Source organism: Ammodytes marinus, assembly GCF_949987685.1.
Source record: "Ammodytes marinus genome assembly, chromosome: 17".
Classification (NCBI taxonomy): Eukaryota; Metazoa; Chordata; class Actinopteri; order Uranoscopiformes; family Ammodytidae; genus Ammodytes; species Ammodytes marinus.
The window spans coordinates 27575080-27598091 of record NC_137221.1 but is presented as its reverse complement, the minus strand read 5'-3'; the positions used below and the strand labels follow the sequence as shown (position 1 = coordinate 27598091).

The window sequence follows — 23012 nt, the reverse complement described above, 5'->3', positions numbered from 1 at the left end:
CCAAAGACAGCAAAGGTACAACACTTTTATATAGGCCTACAGTCCAGTGTTAGATATGACCAAAATACAAGCTGTGGCCGCTCACACTATAGCTTTCCCGCACCGCTTCACGTGCGGAAGGCTCGCTGTGGGCGTGCATGAACCTGTCGGCGGCTGGATGTAAACAGTGCCGCGCCTACAAGTGACTTATTAATCGCGCGACTCAACGAATCGATGACCAAATTCGTTGCCAACGCTTTTAGTAATCGATTTTAATCGATTCGTTGTTGCAGCCCTAAAGTGGTCCCACCACTTAGAATCCTTATAAAACATGAATGTGTTGTAGAAAAACAGTTTTTATTGATATGAGAGATTATTTAGTGTCGCTTTTGATGAAAAAAGCTACTTTTAAATCATTAAAGTACATTTTTAATAGGTTTTAATGCATATGAAAGATTGAAACCTTCTCTGAGGACACAGTTTGGATGTCGTGAGAAGATAAAAAGTGTCATATTTGACATAATAATGATAAAATTTAATTTAAAGGGATAATTGTGCTCCAGACATTATATTCTTAATCTACAAATTTAAATATTTTTAGTTTTAAACATAACAGCAGTTACATATGGAAGACGGCCTTTTGTCCCGGTTCTCAAGAATCACTGATATAATGCAATTTAAAGTGAGGAAAGAGAATGTACATCTCACTGATGTAAATGGTGCTCCTTTCTTCTTTTTTAAGAATTTTTTTGGCATTTTTATGCTTTATTGATAGTGTAGAGACAGAGTTGAAATGGGGCAGAGAGGGGAGTGACATGCAGAGAACGACCGAGGGCTGGAAACGAACCCGGGTCCGCTGCTGGCCGAGGCCCATGGGGCGGACGCCCTACCAACTGAGCTAAGGGCGCCCCCTTCTCTTTGCCCCTGTCTGGAAGCGAAGCCATTGGCGTCTGTCCATAGGTCCATAGCTTGCCGTGCCTGTACTGCATGTTACCACGGTTAGGTTTACCCATGAGAAGAACCATGTCTAGTGCTAGTACCGCACTTTGAACAGTTTGACATGACCGGTCCTTGTCTACATGAAAGACTATGTTCATACAGATGCACTGACAGCCACAAGCTAATGGAAACGGCATGTTCACAATAAAAATGCAGCAAAAGATGGAGGCTACTGCGAAGCTACTCAGGGGCTAACGGTTAAAAATATCACTAAATCAGTGAAAAAATTAGCTTCAAAGTTAGACTTCGACTATATTACCTTCCAATGCTTTGTCTTGCTAAAAACGAGGCATAGTCAGACTGCTGTGGGGAATATAAATAGCTTGTTATGAGCAAAAGCTGGTTGCTTGTCCCAAAGCTAATAGCTATACACCAGTCAGGCAAAAATACCAATAAAAACTATTCTTTTAGTTTCACAGTTTAAAAAAAAGCACAAGTAGCTTCCTATCCGTTGTGTTATTAAAAACGAGGCATTAATAGACTGCTGTGGTTAAGATAAATTAGTGGAGTCTGAGCAAAAGCATTCTGTGTTGGTGTATGTAACATTCAGCATGCTTTGCTGTACTACGGGCATCTTGTCGCTTAGCGGGGAAAACAACATGGCTGTCGCCCGGAAAATTTTCCAGAGGATCTCGGGGCCGTGGACCAATAAGAAATGGGGGGGTGGGGTTATCATAGACTACTGCACGGTGGAAGTTTCTGGTTACTAATGTGGGGGGGAAGCATGGACATATAAAGAAAATATGGGGATGTGGCTGTGCCGACTGTGACGTTACAGTCGGCGAGAATTCTGACTGGAGTATATTGGAGAGGTTTTCAGAAAGGGGGAGGGTGAGGAAAGGAGAGATTTTATTTAATTTTTTTTTACTTTGGCAGTCCCTAGGCACACCGTGGACCCATAGTTGTGTTCCAACAATGTGACCTTTAATACATTATGACACTAATTAGAGTAGTATCTTGTATGTATAATTTAGTTTCATTGGAAGTTGCAATTGTTTAGGGCAGGGGTTCTCAACCTTCTGCAAGCTGGGCCCCCCCAAAGCTGGGTCATTGCAGTTGGGCCCCCCCACCGACCCTGACAACCCCCCCCCCCCCCCCCCCCCACACACACACACACACACACCACCCTACACAGATAGATAGATAGATAGATAGATAGATAGATAGATAGATAGATAGATAGATAGATAGATAGATAGATAGATAGATAGATAGATAGATAGATAGATAGATAGATAGATAGATAGATAGATAGATAGATAGATAGATAGATAGATAGATAGATAGATAGATAGATAGATAGATAATCTATCAATTATTGTTATTATCACAAGGGCTAGGCCAGTGGCGCACCTTTGAGTTGAACATTGGGTTTAGGGTTGGGGTCCGGAAATTTCTTATATTTTAACGTTAAATTCTGGTGCACTTTAAAAGCTAATTATGAGATTGTATCAATGTTTTTTTTTTTAATCTCCTTAGAAGAGAAGAAAATAGTAGCCTAACTAGAACATACACAGAATAAATTCTACAATAGGTATACCTGTTATGAAAAAGCTTCACAAAACAAAGTCTATGATCAATGGGAAACACTGCTGTCTGACAACCCAGTTCAGAGAATGTTTCAACTATTGAGTCTTGGATTTGGAAAGTGGCCAGATTTAGCTCAAAATGCTACCTGCGATTAATGTGCTGTGCAGCCTGAACGCGGAATTGTGTGTGTCTCAGTGGCGATTCCAGGAAATTTTGACTGGGGGTGGCCAAGGTGGGCCACAGAGCTAGACGGCCATCGCACCCCTGAATGAATAGCATGTGATATGCTGTACAACCAATTCAAAGATGATTTATAATCCCAAATGCCCAAATCATGTTAGTATCCATTGTAATGTTTGTCAGAAAACTAAACCCCTGAAGGGGGGTCTGGGGGCATCCCCCCCAGAAGATTTTTTGTGTTTTTAACATGTAATCTAAGCATTCTGGTGCATTCTGGCGAAGATAATAAAGGAAAAAGTCAATATTTATTTCAGTTCAGATGAATAGTAAAATTAGCAAGACAACATAACTTGCTAGCAGCCAGATGCCTAACAACTGGGCAGAGGGACGGACGACAACTAGCTTTTGACAAAATATCTTGCTAAAAAAATAAACCTTTATTTATGAAATTCTGCCCTAAGAACATGTTACACTTGCTAACTACAAACTTACATTTTTTTATTCAGATTTCAAAAATCTGCTGGGACACGTGCCCATACACGTGCATGGGTGGCACGCATGTCACAAGCACACTTATGCTGTTTTCAAGACCTTTGCTGACCAGAGACCAGTTCTAGTGGCCACAGTCCTACCATTAATTCAGTACTTGAAAATTGCAAACTGATCTCATATCAGTGGATTGGAGTGTTTGTGTGATGAACTTGGCAAATACCTATCAAAAAAAGTTAAGAAAGAAAAAAAATACATATCATCTCTGAACTAGGCTACATATCAGGAAAAAAATTGAAATTACAAAAAAAAAAAAAAAAAAAAATTAAGTTTTTTTTTTTTTTTTTTTTTTCATCCCCCTCGCGCCCCCCCGGTAGAGTGTCCGCGCCCCCCCGGGGGGGCGCGCCCCACCGGTTGAGAACCACTGGTTTAGGGTGAAGAATGGGGGTAGGACTTGATGAGCCCAGGTTTCTTCCTATCCCTTTTCAAAAGAGTCCAGTGTGTGTTGTGTTGAAGATATTGTATGGTTATTCATTTCATATTAAGTGTACTATTGTTATTCATATGCGCTGTTTTTTTTCTCCCCCCAGCGCAGACACAACCAGCGTTCCCCAGAATCACTGACTGCACCTTTGAAAAGAGCCTGATGCAGCTCAATGTAACGTACCTTTTTGAGATGTTCCTCCATGCCCGGGAGAATCATAATGACAGACACCAGAGTCCCCAGCAGAAGCAGGAAGGAGAAGGCCAGCCGGCTGATGGTGGAGTTGTAGGTGGAGGGGCAGCATGAGGACAGGAGGCAGGAGGCCGAGCCACACAGACAGGACGCCTGAACAAGACATTTAGCAGCGCATTCATTAGGGCTGGAACAATACCGGATTGGTATCCAAGTGTCACATACAGGCAGTTATGGGTTGTTACAGAGGTAAACTGCAATCTGTATTTATGGCGCAAATAGCGTTAATATGGCGTATATGCCCGATGTACAGGCTTGTTTTGGTTGTGGTGCAGTTGTTTGCAGCAGTATTTTCTTTTTTAATACTGAAAAATACTTTTAAGCTGCACTTTGATTTTGAAAAATAATAATAATAATAATTGAGAACCTGCAGCAGTTTTTATTTTTAAATATATTTATTTTTAAATATTTGTATACATTTTATTTGTATGTTTCATTTCATTTGAAACACTTGCTAAGTCAGACAGGTAACAAATGTTTAACTGTTATTTTTTTACCTAATTAAACAAACAAGCATTTTTTTTTATTTTTTTTTTGCATTTTTCCTCTTAACTGAGAACCAAACCAAAACAGGGACTTCAAAAACGAGGTGACTTGTGTGTACCGTTACACACCCCTATCATTATACAGATTCAGATTCTATATGATACTCTATGTGTAAAGCACTGAGCCAGACAACAGAGCTGAGATCAGCCATCCATCACTACATATGCACTACAGGTTCAGTTCTAAAAGACAGTTCCCACCCATTGCACACTGAGTTTCAGCTTCTCCCCTCTGGGCGCAGGTTAACAGTCCCTATGTGTAGAACTAAAAGACACAAACAGTTTTATCCCTGCAGCCATTACATTTAGGTATACACTCACCCGCCACTTTATTAGGTACAGCGGTTCATTTTCTTGTTAACACATCAGTTATCGCATGTCAGCAACTCAATGCATTTAGGCATGTAGACCTGGACGGGACAACTTATTGAGGTTGAAACCGAGCAAGAGAATGGGGAAGAAAGGGGTTTGAAGTGACTTTGAACATGGCAATGTTGAGGGTGCCAGGAGGGCTGGTATGAGTATTTCAGAAACTGCTGATCTACTGGGATTTTCACTCTAAACCATCTCTAGGGTTTACAGAGAATGGTCAGAAAAAGAAAAAATATCCAGTGAACGGCATTTGTGTGGACGTAAAATGCAGTGTTTCCCCCAGCGCTTTATAGTTAAGGCGGCCGCCTTAGCAAAACCAGCCCCCCGCCTTGACTACTGACCGACCAAAAAAAAAAAAATCTTTAATTTTTTTATTTTTAGTGCTGCACAATTAATGTACTAGCAAGCGCGATGTGTGATTTTTCATGGTCAGAAATGCACGAAAGGCCGTGATTTGCGGTAAATAAATGTGCACATATGTCTCCAAGCGTTTCTCTCTGCTCAGACTATCAGCTGCTCTGTGTCGGGGGCTCTGCGCGCGCAACCGTGCCGCGCGTGACTACGACATGTACGCGGGAGGGTAAACGAGCAGCAGCAAACCGACATTTAACCGGTGGCGATAATAAACGCAGTGCGGTTCTATGGGGATATTTAGCTGAACAGAAAGAAGTGCTCTGCAAAGCTAGACTAGTTTAAGACTTCACATCACCGTGGCAACACAATTTATCGGCTCATACAGCGCAGAGAAAAGTCTGATACATGCATGAGAGTGATGGCCCAGGCACCTTTCAGTAAGTTTACAGAAGTGCACACTAACTGTCTTTGAAATGCATTTAGTAATTTTAAAGGGAAAACACATTGCAGGGTTCAACATAACTTTTTTTTCCTACTGGCCCGCCGGGCCAGTGGATCCGAGTTTTACTGGCCCCTTGTATATTTTCACTGGCCCTGCACACACTTTTTTTTTCTTCATAATTTAGTGTCAATAATTATAATACCTGTATTAGAAAAATAAAGAAAGATAACCAGATCTAAAGGGAATATCTATACTGTAACAGTATAGATATTCCCTTTAGATTTGGTTATTTTTCTTTTAGTTAATTATATGAAATGTTGATATTGCTCATACACATAATATAAAACCAGGCAAACATATTGAATTAGAAGCCTACAACTGAAAGTATGTTGAAAGAGTCGGACAGTATTTTAAAGTCCAGTAGTTTGATGGTTGTTTTTATTCTTGAATTTGGGCAGTTTAATGAATAGTTCACCTGCAGAAGTCATGTTCAAACATAAAAAAAATAAAATAAGAGATGAAGGTCTGATCATTCTTTGTGGTGTGGTAGGCTGTTTTTATTACTTTCTCTATATGCATTAGGGATGTGAATGTGTCGACCGAATGACCGGTTTTCCACTTTCGCTCAAGTTGACTTTAAAAATAGAATAGAAATCCGAAAATCAGTGGGTTATGCCGTTTTTTTAATGGGAGATTTCACTGTGTATGTGAGTTCACATCTGGTCGTGAGCGCGCTGCAGGAGTGTCACTTCTCCATGAAGTGTGTCAGCTTCACATAAGAGTCCGGTGTGGGACCATTTTTTCAAACTATTGATAAAAAACAATGCAGTGCAAAATATGCAGCATAAGTTAAACGCTCGTCTAAGACTATGACGTTAAATCACCTTAGAAACACACAATGCCTTCGTCCGATCACAGCAGCGTTTCACCGTGTGATCTCGCCAGCGAGTGAGCCGCCGCGCAGATGAACTGTTGTTTGTGGCTAAAATAATAACCGGGGATATTCTCCCCGTTAGCGATTTCAATGGGAAAGACTTCCGCGATCTGATTGAATGTCTCGAGCATGGTCTCGAGCCTGAAAACACAGTGCCAAACTGCGCGACTATAGGAACTGTACAGTGAGCGGAGTCCCTCAGTTCGTTTCTGTCTACAACCGACACAATCACCGGAGACGCATTCACAGCGTTTAAATAACGCCTCTCATTTGTATTACCATTGGGGCTTGGATGAAAATACTGTAACATTACGGCGGCAGATAAAGGAAAAGCGCAGTTATAATTTTCTGCACCTCAACCTCTGCTGTGGGAAGAAAGAAAGGGGGCAAAGCAAGTCGATTAATTTGTCGACTCGCAGGCGGACGGTAGGCAGCTCTGCCAACGGAGCGAGAGTGCACCCGCTTGTTGCTCCGCCTGTCAAAACGCCCACGCATCGGTTGTCCACTGGCCTTTCATTAAAAAATATATTTTATATTAGGTTTATTATATCGAGTCTTAAATAAACACTGCTTTCATTCCGACTCTCAACGCGCATTTCAATGAACCATGATGTAGTCTACAAAAAGATACTGAACTGTGATTGGCCAGTCACTGGCCCTGGCGGGACAGTGACTGGCCAATCAACTTGCCCTGCACATGATTTTACTGGCCCCGGGCCATCGGGCTATACGTTATGTCGAACCCTGCATTGTATTATTTCAATTATTGAATTATTTTTCAAACAGCATGCTTGTGTAGGCCAACAAGATTTATTTTTCTGAATTTTAAATGCTGCTTTATTTTTATGTTTTAAATTTGGAAATACATGTTCCAAAACGACCAATAACTTATGTATTTAAAAAGAAATCAAGCAAGTAGGCTAATAATAACCATATATGAATTAATCGCATCACAGTATGCCTATTGTCCACAATAATCTCACAACAGCCCCCCATCCAAAAAGGAACTTTAAAAAGCACTTTGATGTGCATACACATGTTAAGTGTATGGTCCATTATTTTCATTTAGTGTGTCTGCATGGTATTGCACCAAAACAGTAGAATTTTTCTTTAATTGTATTTTGTACCGTCTGCATGTTTGCACAAAATGTGCACATAGCAAACAAAATTGCACAACTGTAAGGTCAGTGTCATTCAGATAAACAGAACTATTTCTTTAGTGCGCATTGGCATCTTTGAGCAAAATACCCCCAAAATTTTCGCCGCGCCGCGACTCCTGTACGGCTAGACAGTGACCACCTTGACTAAGACATTTCCTGGGGGAAACACTGAAATGCCTTGTTGAAGTCAGAGGTCAGTGGAGGATGGGAATACTGGTTTCGAGATGATAGAAAGGCAACAGTAACTCAAATAACCACACGTTACAACCAGGTTATGCAGAATACCATCTCTGAACACAAAACACGACCAACCTTGAAGCAGATGGGCTACAGCAACAGAAGACCCCACCGGGTGCCACTCCTGTCAGCTAAAAACAGGAAAATGAGGCTACAATTCTCACAGGGTCGCCAATATTGGACTGAATAGAAGATTGAAAAATCATGCCTGGTCTGATGAGTCTTGATTTCAGTTGCGACAATCAGATGGCAGGTTCAGAATTTGGCGTAAACAACATCCTGCCGTGCACTAGGGCTGGGCGATATGACGGTATCATACCGTGGACGATATGAGAGTGTCTACCGGGAGAGATTTGGCCATACCGTTTATACCGCGGAGAAAAAATAAATTAAGAGGCTAAATCCGAAGAATTTTGTATGAATAAAAATGGAGACACTGTGTCAGATGAATTAGAAGCTATTGGAGAAGGACACATGGATTTTCCATGATAATATTAATTAAAAAAATGTTTTATGCAGGATCCTCTGGGATGGGCTTGGTGCTCTTTTTCTTTTATGGGACATATTTCTCTGTAATATAATGAGCGCATTTAAATTATTTAAAAATTAAAAGGGCCATATTACATTACATTTTTAAAATGTGCCATGGGCCAATCAATCAGTTTTGACACCCCTGCACTAGTGGGTTAACTAAGAAATGCAACAAAAAAAAAAATTATTATTTTTTTCAAAGGGCCATTTCACATTATATTTTTAAAAACGGCCGCGGGCCAATAAAAAGCGGGCCGCAGGCCGCAGTTGGCCCGCGGGCCGTAGTTTGGACACCCCTGGCCTATAATAATAAAAAACACCACCCTAACTATGTTTACAGTTTAAAAATGTTTTGAATGAAATGCAAACCTCAGTGAATCATTTGTTCTTGTTTCTCTGTCCTGAGATTCACACAGACTGAGCAGTCTTGTTTAAATGTTACAAATTGAGCTAATAAACTGAATTTTCTATTTTTTGCTGCAGAAGTTATCTCAGCTAATTTTCGTTATCTAATTTGATAATAAGGTGATTGTATGCAGAATGCTCGTGCCAGAAACTCATACAGTGGTTTTGTACGGATAAATAAATAAATATTAGCAGGTTCTCAAAAGTATTTCAATTTAGGGGGAGTGTGGGGGGTGGGGGGGGCGCGAAAACATTTCTGTCCCCTAGGGGGGGCATGACAGAAAATAATTGAGAACCACTGCCTTAACCCCTAAACGTCATCGGGGTTAAGGAGAGATGAAAGGTGCTTCCTATCGAACATAGGAAAAGACAGCACTGTTTCAAATGAATTCGACTCCACTTTTCCTAACCGACGTCATTGCGCGACGGCGAGTACTGCTCACGTGAGTCACTAGCGTGAAACTACACTAGCCTATTCTCCGAAAATTGACTACAACAAGCGCTTGTTTGATCCATGCGTTCTTTTCATATTGACTTTAATCAGGTTGTCGCCAACAGAGTGAGAATCACTCGCATATATCCCAATTCACATGTGGAATAAAAAGAGGCTACACTTATGTTGATGTTGAAATGAACTGCCCCCAGTAACTTCATTAAATGTGAAGTTGGTATTTTATTTTCTTATGGTGTAAATTATGTGCTACGAAAATAACTATTATGATGTTGGTCTTTTATGAGTTCTTTATTATTTATGGGGGAGGGGTATTTTGTTTAAGCCGAGTTAAATCTTCCTCTCTTCTCCTCTCCTCTCTTCTGTTTTACCTCTCGTTCGTATTCGTGTAGAGTCGGTAAACTCCGGCGGTGGCCTGTTGCTTTAAATCTTGCCGCCGTAAAGGATTATGGGATACCACTATCTCCTTTCCTTTCGCATAGGTTGGTCCGGAGTAACCTATGCTAAAGGAGGGTTAAAGGATTAATCGAGGCTCCTTTCCTATGCCTTTCCTAAGCATTTTGAGAATTCAAATCACCTATCCTCCGAGCACTTCCGGGTCATCTCGATAGGAAAGGAAATTTCCTATGCAAAAAAGACTATTCGGATTGGTCCATGGTCTAGCTCCGGTGTGCCGTAACTACAGTTAACAAACCAACTCTGTGTCACGGTGGCAGAGCAGCTGGTATTAACGGTCAAAAATGTCATCGGGGAAAGGAAACTTGCTGCTGTGCGCTTCAGTGCTGTTGCCGTGACGCAGAGTTGGCTTGTTTTAAGCCGCAAACTACATGGGTTAGCTCTCGTGAGCTAGCTGGCTAATAATGACATCTTTAGCCTACTCGGGGCTTCACCCCTGTGCTGTTATTGGTGGAGACAGCCAGCAAGGCTGGTTTTATGTAACTTTAAAACATGTCAAATATTATTTGTGTTGAAGCTCGATTGAAAGTATTACCAGACATTTGCTCACTAGTTAATTTGGACAGCTTTTTAAAATGAAGATGAGCAAATACTGCAGGAAAAAGTCTTTCATTATTTTGATATAGGCTACTATCAATTGGAAAATATAGGCTATTTGGTTGATGCTGTCATTTTTATTTTGCACTGACTGACTAAAGCCAGACTGGTGTGGTATTGTGCACCAGTTTCTCTTTTGTATGGAAATGTAAGTTCCAAGCAAAAGATGAAAATAATCTAATGTGATTAAAGTTTAGTACGGTTATTGTAATCCATTGAATTTAAAGGAAAAATACTATACCGTGATATATATCCATATCGTGATATAAGATTACCTATATCGTGATGTAAGATTTGGTCCATATCGCCCAGCCCTACCGTGCACCATCAACCATGTCATGCTCAAAGTCACTTTAACCCCCTTTCTTCCCCATTCTGATGCTCGGTTTGACTTCAGTACATTGTCTTGACCATGCCTAAATGCATTAAATTACTGCCATGTGATTGGTTGATTAGCTTTTTGTTTTTATAAGCCATTGAACAGGTGGACCTAATAAAGTGGCCGGTGAGTGTAAGTCATAGCTATATTTTGCATTTGTGATTATTTATTGCTGATTTTATCTATTTACTCAGTGCTGTATTAATATTTTATATCTCATCATGATCTGGACCTGTAAGAACTTTTTCATTTTAATTTCCTTTTTTAATTTGCTATTTTCTTTTAATTTCCAATGTCTTAAGTTGGATAGCGTGTGATATGTCTCTATGTGCCTCTACACTCCTGAGCAAAATATAAAATTGCAAGTATTTGCATTTTGCGGTGGTTGATCGTAACCAAGTTGTACGTAGAGCTACACAATGCAAACAGGAGCAAGAGACAAAAACAAATCAAGCAATTTATTGAAAAGTGAATTTAAACTCAAACATCATCTGATCAAAAGTTAAAAACCATAGCCTTTTACTCCAGTCTTAAGATTTTGTTCAGGAGTGTATGTGCTGTAGGAGAATCAAGCATAATAATACAAAATATTAATATTAATATATTTTGCAAAAAATTCATACTTTCCTGATGTGACAAAATGTGTGCGTAGCACAGTAAAGTGTAAAAGGACTAATAGCTGGCATCTGATGTCTAAAACATAATCCTGCCCATTTATAACATTACTGTAACTTCAGCTTCCTGTGGTGAGACAGTCAGCAGTCTTAGTTCCTTTTAGTTAATAAATAAATGAAAGTGTTATTAGTGGAGCAAATTGTTTTAGTTCTGAAAGTAAGGCATCATGTTGATGTGTGAATCTCATAAATGATTACAGAACTGTAGGTAACAACTATCGTCACTGGTGATGGTGTAGTTATCTAATGGCGCTTTTCCACCGCAAATGTAGCTCGACTCGACTCAACTTGGTTTGGTAGCAGCACGGGTCGTTTTCCACCGCAAATAGTACCTGCTGAACGTGGGCGGGGTCGTCGTAAGGGGCTGAAAGCCTACTCCGGAGCAAAGTAGCAGAGCAGAAATTGCGAGCAGTTGTTGCACTATTAACTGAACCAACCGCCAAAAACACGGATGAAAAATGTTTAAGAAATACCCCCCTTGTATCTGTTTGCTAAAAGAAGTAGAAGAATATTGCTACGGGCCATTAACCCTCTGAACCCTAGGGCTATTTTGGCCGTTTTGCATACTTTTGATCAATCCTTACTAAACTACAGTAAGAAATGTTTATCATGCCAAAGTTTGGTATATTTTTGTTCAAAATTTTGACATGATAAATGATCATATTGGACCAAAAACAACATGATAAATGTAAAAACGGATTAAAAAATATATTATTGCTACCATGGGTAACTCAAAAATTCATATTGAATTTTTTTGAAAGCTGAAAATGAATACATGGAATGTTTTTATGGTAATTTAAAAGTTTGATTGAGGTGGCATCAACCTTCATACAAATTTTATGAACAAATAGCAGGTGAATACATAGGCGTTTTCCCCAAATTCCTCAAAGTTCTGTCAATCATAACACAGAGGGCACATACAAAAATGTTAAAGAGGACCTATTATACTACTTTTCTGGTCTTAATTTCTTGTTTTACACTGCTATAGAGCAACCTGACACGAATCACATCACAAAAAACTATGTAGATTTTCGGGAAGCTCTTTCTCTTATTTTGGCGATCCAGCACATCCTGTCAACACTTGAGTGTGTGTGCTTCGGCAATCTCCGCTCCCTCCGCCTGTGCATCGGCCATCTCCGCTACCCTCCCCCCCCCCTCCTGCAAACCCCACTCCGTTGTGATTGGTTACCTTCCTTCCGAAACACTTTCAGTGGCGGGAAGCGCGAGCATGGACCTATAAGGGCGCGAGGCAGACGCGAACAGGGAAGTGACAGCATTACCATACATGGAAACATCCGCGTGGTCACATCACCAATTTTTATGCGACGTCACCAATTATGAAAGGGTAGACCGCTTTGAAGACGTGACTTCTCGACTGGCTAGAATAGTGTTTAGTGCTCTGCACAGACACCCCAGACGGTCAGCAGGGAATACGTCGAAATGCATGTAAGTCATTATTTGATAATTTAGTATGGTTAAGCATGACTATGAATCATCATAACAACGTTTATAGGTCATAAAAGTCAAAAAGCATCATAGGTCCTCTTTAAGCTTGCTGCGTTTGGTATATTTTGTTTCAGTAAAACTTCACCTACATTACCTGCCAGTTTTTTTTTCAATTTGACATAATATTTGAGCATTATGCAGGGTTCAACATAACTTTTTTTTCCTACTGGCCCGCCGGGCCAGTGGATCCGAGTTTTACTGGCCCCTTGTATATTTTCACTGGCCCTGCACACACTTTTTTTTTCTTCATAATTTAGTGTCAATAATTATAATACCTGTATTAGAAAAATAAAGAAAGATAACCAGATCTAAAAGGGAATATCTATACTGTAACAGTATAGATATTCCCTTTAGATTTGGTTATTTTTCTTTTAGTTAATTATATGAAATGTTGATATTGCTCATACACATAATATAAAACCAGGCAAACATATTGAATTAGAAGCCTACAACTGAAAGTATGTTGAAAGAGTCGGCCAGTATTTTAAAGTCCAGTAGTTTGAAGGTTGTTTTTATTCTTGAATTTGGGCAGTTTAATGAATAGTTCACCTGCAGAAGTCATGTTCAAACATAAAAAATAAATAAGAGATGAAGGTCTGATCATTCTTTGTGGTGTGGTAGGCTGTTTTTATTACTTTCTCTATATGCATTAGGGATGTGAATGTGTCGACCGAATGACCGGTTTTCCACTTTCGCTCAAGTTGACTTTAAAAATAGAATAGAAATCCGAAAATCAGTGGGTTATGCCGTTTTTTTAATGGGAGATTTCACCGTATGTGAGTTCACGTCTGGTCGTGAGCGCGCTGCAGCAGTGTCACTTCTCCATGAAGTGTCAGCTTCACATATAAGAGTCCGGTGTGGGACCATTTTTTCAAACTATTGATAAAAAACAATGCAGTGCAAAATATGCAGCATAAGTTAAACGCTCGTCTAAGACTATGACGTTAAATCACCTTAGAAACACACAATGCCTTCGTCTGATCACAGCAGCGTTTCACCGTGTGATCTCGCCAGCGAGTGAGCCGCCGCGCAGATGAACTGTGGTTTGTGGCTAAAATAATAACCGGGGATATTCTCCCCGTTAGCGATTTCAATGGGAAAGACTTCCGCGATCTGATTGAATGTCTCGAGCCTGAAAACACAGTGCCAAACTGCGCGACTATAGGAACTGTACAGTGAGCGGAGTCCCTCCGTTCGTTTCTGTCTACAACCGACACAATCACCGGAGACGCATTCACAGCGTTTAAATAACGCCTCTCATTTGTATTACCATTGGGGCTTGGATGCAAATATTGTAACATTACGGCGGCAGATAAAGGAAAAGCGCAGTTATCATTTTCTGCGCCTCAACCTCTGCTGTGGGAAGAAAGAAAGGGGGCAGAGTAAGTCGATTGATTTGTCGACTCGCAGGCGGACGGTAGGCAGCTCTGCCAACGGTGCCTGTCAAAACGCCCACGCATCGGTTGTCCACTGGCCTTTCATTAAAAAATATATTTTATATTAGGTTTATTATATTGAGTCTTAAATAAACACTGCTTTCATTACGACTCAGAACGCGCATTACAATGAACCATGATGTAGTCTACAAAAAGATACTGAACTGTGATTGGCCAGTCACTGGCCCGGGCGGGACAGTGACTGGCCAATCAACTTGCCCTGCATATGATTTTACTGGCCCCGGGCCATCGGGCTATACGTTATGTCGAACCCTGATTATGGACCCAAACCACAAAAAAAATAAAATAAAAATAAAAAATTCATATATGCCTTTTTATTTAAAAAAAGCTAGGCCTAGGTAGACCTATATAATAAAACATACAGTATATGGATACATATATGACATGTATGTGTAAATAACAGATTATTAGGCTACTGTGTCTGTAGGCTACACGTTATGAAGGCTGGCGGCTGTGTGTGTACTCAGTGCTTCAGTCAGACAACAATGGCTTTATGTAGCCTACATAGTCATACTTTGACTCTGAGGATGAACTGTCCTCCTCCTTCATGTCAAAGAACAAGCCGATAGCTTGACTTACGTTCAAAGTTTTCTTCAATATGACTAAAACATTCTCAGTAGTCTATCTTCAAACCTCTCAGTACCTCTCAATCTTCCTCTCGAGTCTGTCAATTTTGTTAGCTAGCAGCCTCGTCTCTCTCTCGACTCTCCCACAGCTCCCGGCCCCCTGTCACTCTTCTTCTTCGTCTCTTTTGGTGTAGCTTCGTATCACTCCGCCAACCCCTGCCCCTCCTCCTCCCCTCCCTGGTAAATGCAGCCTGTTGAGTAGGAACTAGTTTCCGGCATCATTTTCTGATCGTAAAATGACAAAATAATGGCCGCGACCATCGAATTATCATACTTTTGAGCCCGCGAAAATAAAATAGATATGTATCAACTTCAAACCATTATATCTCTGGTTATACTGGGTCAATTTAAATGAAACAAAGACTGGCATATAGCTTTAAGCCAGTACTTTCGACACACACCGTCGGCGAAGTTGTCCCCGCTTTAGTTTCTATGCTGCGTCGGATCGAAGGTGATCACGTGATCAGCACGTCAAGTAACGCAATAGAACGCAGTACTGCGGGCTCCGGGTTCAGAGGGTTAAAAGGGATGGTTGTTGTCCCGATGTGTGACTCTGCCACACAGTCAGCTGTAGGGATGCGTCACGTACATCCCTATGCACGTAAACACGGGCATGATAAAGTTGACTGTTTAGTGCTTGTTTCAGGATACGTGTTTTCAAATGCAAGCCGTGTCTCAGCCTGAATATTTTATTGAGGTAATCAGTTCAGTCCGAGGCTTGTAATGTAATCGCTCGCTATCATGTCTGTCCCAGCTGGCTACTATATGAGCCTAGCTGCTAGCTGCCCTACATGTCTCCTCTCGTATGATAAGTAACTTCCCCAACAACCAACACTGGGTGAGCTTAGCGAATATATGGAAAATAAATTCAGATCTGTGATGCAAATCAAATGAAAGAGAGCCAGAGAAGGCTGCACGCGGCGTAAATACACTCAAAAGTCCCGGAGAGTTGGGGAGAATAAACAACAGAATGAAGCCGGTAGTCTCTGGCCACTGATTGGCCAGACAATAGTCTCTGGCCAATCAGTGGCCGGCCGTCTGCCGATGTCACCTTTTAGCATCGGCTCAGCTCGCTTGGAACCTAGAGCGAGGCGATACCAAAAAAGCAGCCGCTACGTGGTACCAGGTACCATGAAATTGCGGTGGAAAAGCCAAAAATGCGAGTTGAGTCGAGTTGATACCATGCGGTGGAAAAGCGCCATAAAGAGTTCTTCTTTAAATGAAGAACAAATATAGGCTATGTATCCTTTTGAAATAGAAGATGCATACTTTTGTTCTTCATAGAGATCAAGTAAAGGTTTGATCACTGTCAAACAATCGAGAATAAATCAAGGCTACTCTGTGCTTAAAATAAATAAATAAATAAATAATTATAAACAATAATATGCTAAGAATAGTAATCATTATTATATGGTGAAACGGTCTAACAACAATACACAACTTGAAGATCACCTAAAAATCATGGTAGTATTATTATGACAAGCAAAAGCGAAACTAATGTGACGCCCTGTTACAGAGGGAATGACTATCTCGATACCGGAAATTGCGCTTTTTCATAAAACACGGACGGACCAGTTGTAGGCCTACTCCAACACATTTTACTAAAACGTTTAATGAGTCGTCTGAAGGTTTATTTAAAATGAGGCATGACATTACACTTAACTAAGCAAGCGCCACAAGTTTGTCGACTTGAAAAATGCGGGGGTTTTCCTTTTTTTTCACAGCTTTTGAGGACGGCCTTCCATAAGTTAATGTGATGAATGTCTTATAACATGGTATTTGCAGAATTGAACACCATTTGTAACTGGAATTCAGCTTCACGAGAAATATTATGTCACATGAAACACGTCGATGCGTTAATGTGACAGCCGTGAAATATCAGTTTTAAAAAGCAACTTTCACATGACGTTGTGTTGACATGACGTAGCTTACCTTTTGGCTAAACAACAAAACAAGCGAAATGAGTCAAGAAACTGTAAGAAATACTATGTCTACGTAAATAATGTGGCGACACTACGACCGGTTAAGGTATACTCACACAGCTGGCGAGGGAACCCACAGCCAGACAAGCACCCATTTTCGTTTAATTCTCAATTTCTACCGACGTCGTGAAAACTTCCTAAGTTAGGGAAGAAACTAAGGCAAAATGGCGAAGTCAAGTCTGTCAAAAAGAACAGGCGGAAATACGCATAATACCTTCAAAATAAAAGCCTCGAGGTAAAAAAAAAAAAATGTGCATTTATGCATTTAAGGGGTTATCCAGAGGCCTCTACGAATAGTCTTTTTTGCATAGGAAATTTCCTTTCCTATCGAGATGACCCGGAAGTGCTCGGAGGATAGGTGATTCGAATTCTCAAAATGCTTAGGAAAGGCATAGGAAAGGAGCCTCGATTCATCCTTTAACCCTCCTTTAGCATAGGTTACTCCGGACCAACCTATGCGAAAGGAAAGGAGATAGTGGTATCCCATAATCCTTTACGGTGCCAATATTTAAAGCAACAAGCTACCGACGGAGTTTACCGACTAATATTTGAATGTGTAGATAACGCGCACCCCTTAATGAAAAGACAATGGTACAAACCTTTGTGGAGCAGCGGCGAGGCGGTCCGAGTTAGCAACAACTACACAGGAACACTGTACGGGACTTCAAAATAAAAGATAAGCACTTAAACCACCACTAGGCCTAGTAAAGAAGCCCCTAACAGTCACAGAATTGTACATTTGATTTTCTTTTGATAACGAGCAAAATATCTTGTGATCACGAGATAACAACTTAAATGAACTCTTCATCACAGAGGAAACACAATTAAGCTAGTCCAATGATTCGATGTCCGTTTAGGGCACACATTAGTGTTAATCTCTTTGAAGTTAATGAATCAGTCTAACTAACACATAGGCCTAGGTTAAATTGTATAAAGTAGCCTACTTTTCCTGTAGTTCCTTATGTTCCTGTAACAACGTGGGACAAATAAAGGAATATAATGTCCTTATTTGAAGCATTACATGTTACATTATTTATTTATTTACTTATTTATTATTATTATTATTATTATTATTATTATTATTATTATTATTATTATTATTATCATTATTAAGTTAAATAACTTAATCATAAAAAACATTAATACAGTCTAGTCTACTTATCAAAGCAAATATAAAACGAAGACAAAACATTAAAAAACTATAATAATTACACAGACAAAATAAAAACATCTAATTAAACTAATAATAATAACAAAAGCCTAATAACAATAATAATAATTTGCAAATCATAGATAATTTTAGAATTTCCCCTTTCTTCTCTTTCTCGAAAGTTGTTCCGCTTTTATTTTGAAAGCCCAATTCTTCTTTTCCGGTTCACTCCCGTCTAAGTGTGTGCTAGCTTGACGCTCAAACTCGCGCGCGGCTGACCGTCTGGCATGAGCGCCGTGTGTACCCACCACCGTGCCGTTATGAAGCAGTGGAATAGGCGCACGGAGCCCCTGACACCCTTTACTCTCTCCTCTTCGTACCCGCAGAAGATGGTTGCTGGCGGATAGTTCCAACTTCGTACTCACTTGGTTTTTATTCTCGGCGAAGCGCTCTGAGATCTGTTGGTGAGTGGCCGTCGTTGCGAACAATACATACTGTCACCTGTTCTGCTCCACAGGTAGGACATCAGACTGACTGTTGCTGCTGCCGTCTATACGTAGACAGACAATATAAAACAGGCAGAGGAGAGGAATGACTTGCTAGAGAAAATGCCAACAGCTTCCAACAGGGAGCTCAATGACAGCTGGATTATCTGCTTTGGTTTATCAAAGGGTGCGTAAACCTGTGACCTTCTGATGGTGATGCTCATGATATGATGAACTGTGAAGTGAGGGTGAAAGTCAGAGTGAATGCATCAGTCTCAAACTTTAGACATAACATTTCAAATGTAAAAACTCCAGAGATGAATGTGTACCAACATAAGAAAAGCATCCTATGATCCATCCACATGGCTTGAGAGAATATGAGGAGAGGAGTAGTTGGTCTGGTCAGTATAAGGTTGTGAAAGCAAAAGCAAACAGTGGACACAGCATTATGTGCCATTATTCAGTCTTTTAAATGTGACCCCTATGTATTAGAAATACACATAATTAACCACAGATAAAAAAAAACTAAATATTTCATAACTTCAACTGGCTGATAAAAAGAATATGAAGTCATTATTGGCAAATGCTTCAATTTGCTAAACTCTTAAGGTGCGAACACACCAAACGCGTTGGGTGCGGTGGCCATCGCGCCCAACGCACCTGATCTGGCGCTTGGTCATTTTGTGTCAAAAAATGGTTCAACGCGCCCAACGCTACGCAGCTAGTCTCCCTCCCGATATATTTATTCCCCTAATCAACCATGGCTGCGATCAGACCCGACCCGACACAACAGCGATCATGTCCGCACAAAAACAACAACAACACGGCCAACAATTGTGCCAAAAGACAAATAAACAGCAACTGAACGGAACAAATAGCCTTAAAACAGCATTGCAGATTCACGCCACTCGGAAATGAACACAAACAGCAAGGCAGAACCATACCAAACACATTTACAGCAGCATTGTGTGCAGGGCAGTAGAAAATAAAGGCAAGTAGCCTACATTACCCTACCTGGCTGTGACAGGACCGTGGCTGGCGTAGATATAGGCCTAAACACCGGTCCTTCGCTGTAGGCTACTCGTCGTGAAAGTTCCCCGGACTTAGCCGTTATGTTTGGGTTCATTATATGGAGACGGTGACCGCACACAACCGGGTGAGTTAACTAATGCTATCCAACCGGTGCTAACTTGGTTTATCGGCTAAAGCACAGCCGCACATATTCACTGAATTAACCAGGAAGCCTGTCACTACACGATCTGAGGAGCCTGCACGATATGAGGACCGCATGCGCAGTCTGTGGCTGTGTCTTGATTCAGGGGCATTTGAAGACCGATTGCGTCATAGCGGCGCGCAAAGGCTGTCCCGTTTGCAAGGCTCCTTGCAAGGCTCCTCATATGCGGCCGAGAAATGCAGCCTTCGTTTCACGGTTTTGAAGGCTGCATCAGATGTATCCTTCGTGGCCCAACATATCCCAAGATTCATTGCGTTTTTTTCAGAGATGGCATAAAATAAAATAAAAAATAACAAAACAGCAACGTGTTGCTCCATCTTCTTAACTTTTATCTTCCTTTCTTTTTTTCTTGTACTTTTTTTTCTTTTCGTCTTTTTCTTTTTTCCTCCGTTGACAAGGCTGTCTCCGTTGGCAGCAATCAGGGTTGCTAGGCAGCACAGGAGCGGCGAGTCGTCACGCAAGGTAACGGCTTGTTACGTAAACCGGAAATGCTCGTAAACCGAGACCTGCGGAGACCGTCTCATTTAACAAGGCTCGTTGGCCTTAAAACCGGCCTTAAAATCGGCCTTCATAGGCTATAGCCTTCATAGACCGCGAGACTGCGTCCTACCAAGGCTGCAAACCCTGAATCAAGACACAGCCCGTGGCTCTCCAAAACACTTTGAGCTAAGCGGGCTGTTAACGATGGCGGCCATTTTGCGCACGCGCACCTCATATCGTGCAGGCTCCTCAGATCGTGTAGTGACAAAGCCCATTCTCCTGGCTCACTTTCCCCACGTACCCCGAGCGGCTTCATACAGCACTAGGCGGCCAGCCGCAAATACATTTCCTCCCCGGTGTTTCTCAGCCTCTGTGTTGTCCTCCCACCGTGCCGATGTCCGTGACGTCGGGTCAAGCTCACCGCTGATTGGCCAAAGCGGCTAAACGTCACGCGTTGGAGCGTTAAAAGTTAAATTTTTTGAACTCGTGCGATGGTGCGGTGACGCTTTGGTAACGCGGCTACCGCGCCCAAAGTACCGCTTTACCGCGGCTAACGCATCATCGCGCCTAAACCAATGGTTCCCCATGCAAAAATAGGATTTTTCAACGCCGCCACCGCACCCAACGCGTTTGGTGTGTTCGCACCTTTACAGTTTTTTTTAATCGCTAACCCACAGTGGGCACAACTGTAGCTTAATATGCAAAACTCTAACTACAGTCTGCACTACCAACAGTCACTGGAGCTGAACAGTTCACTTCACCTGCAAAACAGGCTCAGTGCAGCAAACACTATGAACAGTCATCATTGAGATAACACACACTGTCACTCAGAACACACTCAGAGTAGAAACACTAGCATCAAACCCCAATACACAAATGACAAACTTTTAATCTTTACAGTTTGAATAATTTGAGTTACTTCACACGAATAACACAATATTTTCTTTGAGGAATGAGTGAAATTCTTTCACATGAAATTGTTTATTTTTTACCAGTTTTTTTAGGTAAACAAAAATAAATGAAAATCACAAGTTTGCTTCAAAATATACATATTTTATCTGCTTCTAAGGATACAAATCACTCTGCTCTACGGATACGAATCACTTTTGCTACACATGAACCACCTAGACGTGGTGCAAAAAACCTGCAAGAAAACCCACAGCTGAGACTTGTAGGAGCAGATTTTTTGCCGTAAAAAACCCACAGCTGAGACTTGTAGGAACAGATTCGTGCAGTTGTATCGATGGACTTGTGCTTGTGTTCTATATAATTTTATTTGTGAGGACATTTTTCACAGATGTGCAACTTCTGACGAATTTTGGGCATGTTCTCAGATTATGAAACACGGGTGTGCAAATGTGTTTTGCACCAACTGAGCTGTAATGATTGTAGCAAAAGTGTCAAGCGCATGACTCTTTGAAGTTGTGATGCACAGGATAGGATTTGTGCACCTGTAACAAAGACTTGTAAACTCATAGCCCCTATTTTGTGTCCACAATGGTAGAAAAAAATGTACAACTTCAAATTTACTGTTACACATTTGTGACTTTAGTGTACGCATTCTAAATCTGCCGTTACATGTGCTAAAGACTTAGTGTGTCAGTTGAAATTGCAATCTGCAGTGTTTGAAATGCACTAGGCTGAAATCCATTCTGTTTTGAATGTGTGGTTTACAGTTGTGACAGCAGTGTGTTAGCATTGGAACAAAGTGCTGGAAATCCACAGTGTTGTGCAGGTTGTGATTAAGCCAGCAGATAAGTGTGTAGAGTTTTGAAAATTGTGTTTAAGCAATGAAAAACGAGCTAGAGTTTGGTCCACTGAACTGCTGCTAGAGTTTTGCACATGTCGTTCCAGTTGTGCCCACTGTTGTTAAGTGATTAAAAAAAAAACTGTAAGAAAACTGTCCCTGAAGTGAAAATGAATATGTGTGTATGTGTGTGTGTGTGTGTGTGTGTGTGTGTGTGTTTTAGCCCTCCGTGGCCTTATACTTTGGTGAGATTCTATTCCAATTCAAATGAGTTCCACGTGTGTGTGTCTAGGCCCTCGAAATAGCCTCAGTCTTTGTGCTTTTGGTGAATGTTGAGAAAAAAAATGTTGCTTGACTTGAAAATGAGGATTACAAGGCTGGCATACTATGGTTGCGTTCCGAATCGCATACTCTTTCTTTTTTCTATTCTACATACTACATCCGACGATAAAAATAATCTAGTTAGGATGCAGTAGACATACTATTGGGACATACTTTTCTCTCTTATTTCATCATAACATTGCGCCTTGATCTTGCCTCTTGCTTTTATATCCGTCGCATCCCCGTTTGTTTTCATAACATGGACCTATAGGCTTCGTCGATGTTACGTCACTTCACGTGCGCACTGGATTGTGGGTCAGAATCGCCCAAATAGGATGCACTTTTCAACACTAACAATCTTGGCCGCATGAAGTAGACCATCCGGGTATTCTAACCATCCTAAATCTGGCCACAAGAATCGGGACATCCTAAATCTTTTTTCTACATACTATATAGTAGAAAGTATGCGATTCGGAACGCAACCCTTGACACAAAAGCTGTTTCTATTAATAGTAACCAATGCTCAATATGTTTATTTCCAGCTAACTTCAAGATATATCTCATCTTAAGTACT

General features: G+C 41.0%; 1 protein-coding gene across 1 annotated transcript in view; it reads right to left on the bottom strand.

The window, feature by feature from the left end:
- serinc2 (serine incorporator 2) overlaps positions 1 to 17243 on the bottom strand; it is a 28484-nt gene extending 11241 nt beyond the window's left edge. Inside the window, exons 1-2 of the mRNA XM_080044861.1 lie at positions 17078 to 17243; positions 3845 to 4006 (exon numbers count right to left, since the gene is read on the bottom strand). Coding sequence (XP_079900987.1) covers positions 3845 to 4006; positions 17078 to 17116 — 201 coding nt within the window. The 5' untranslated portion in view covers positions 17117 to 17243. The remainder of the gene's footprint in view (positions 1 to 3844; positions 4007 to 17077) is intronic.
- Between the last annotated feature and the right edge of the window lie 5769 nt (positions 17244 to 23012).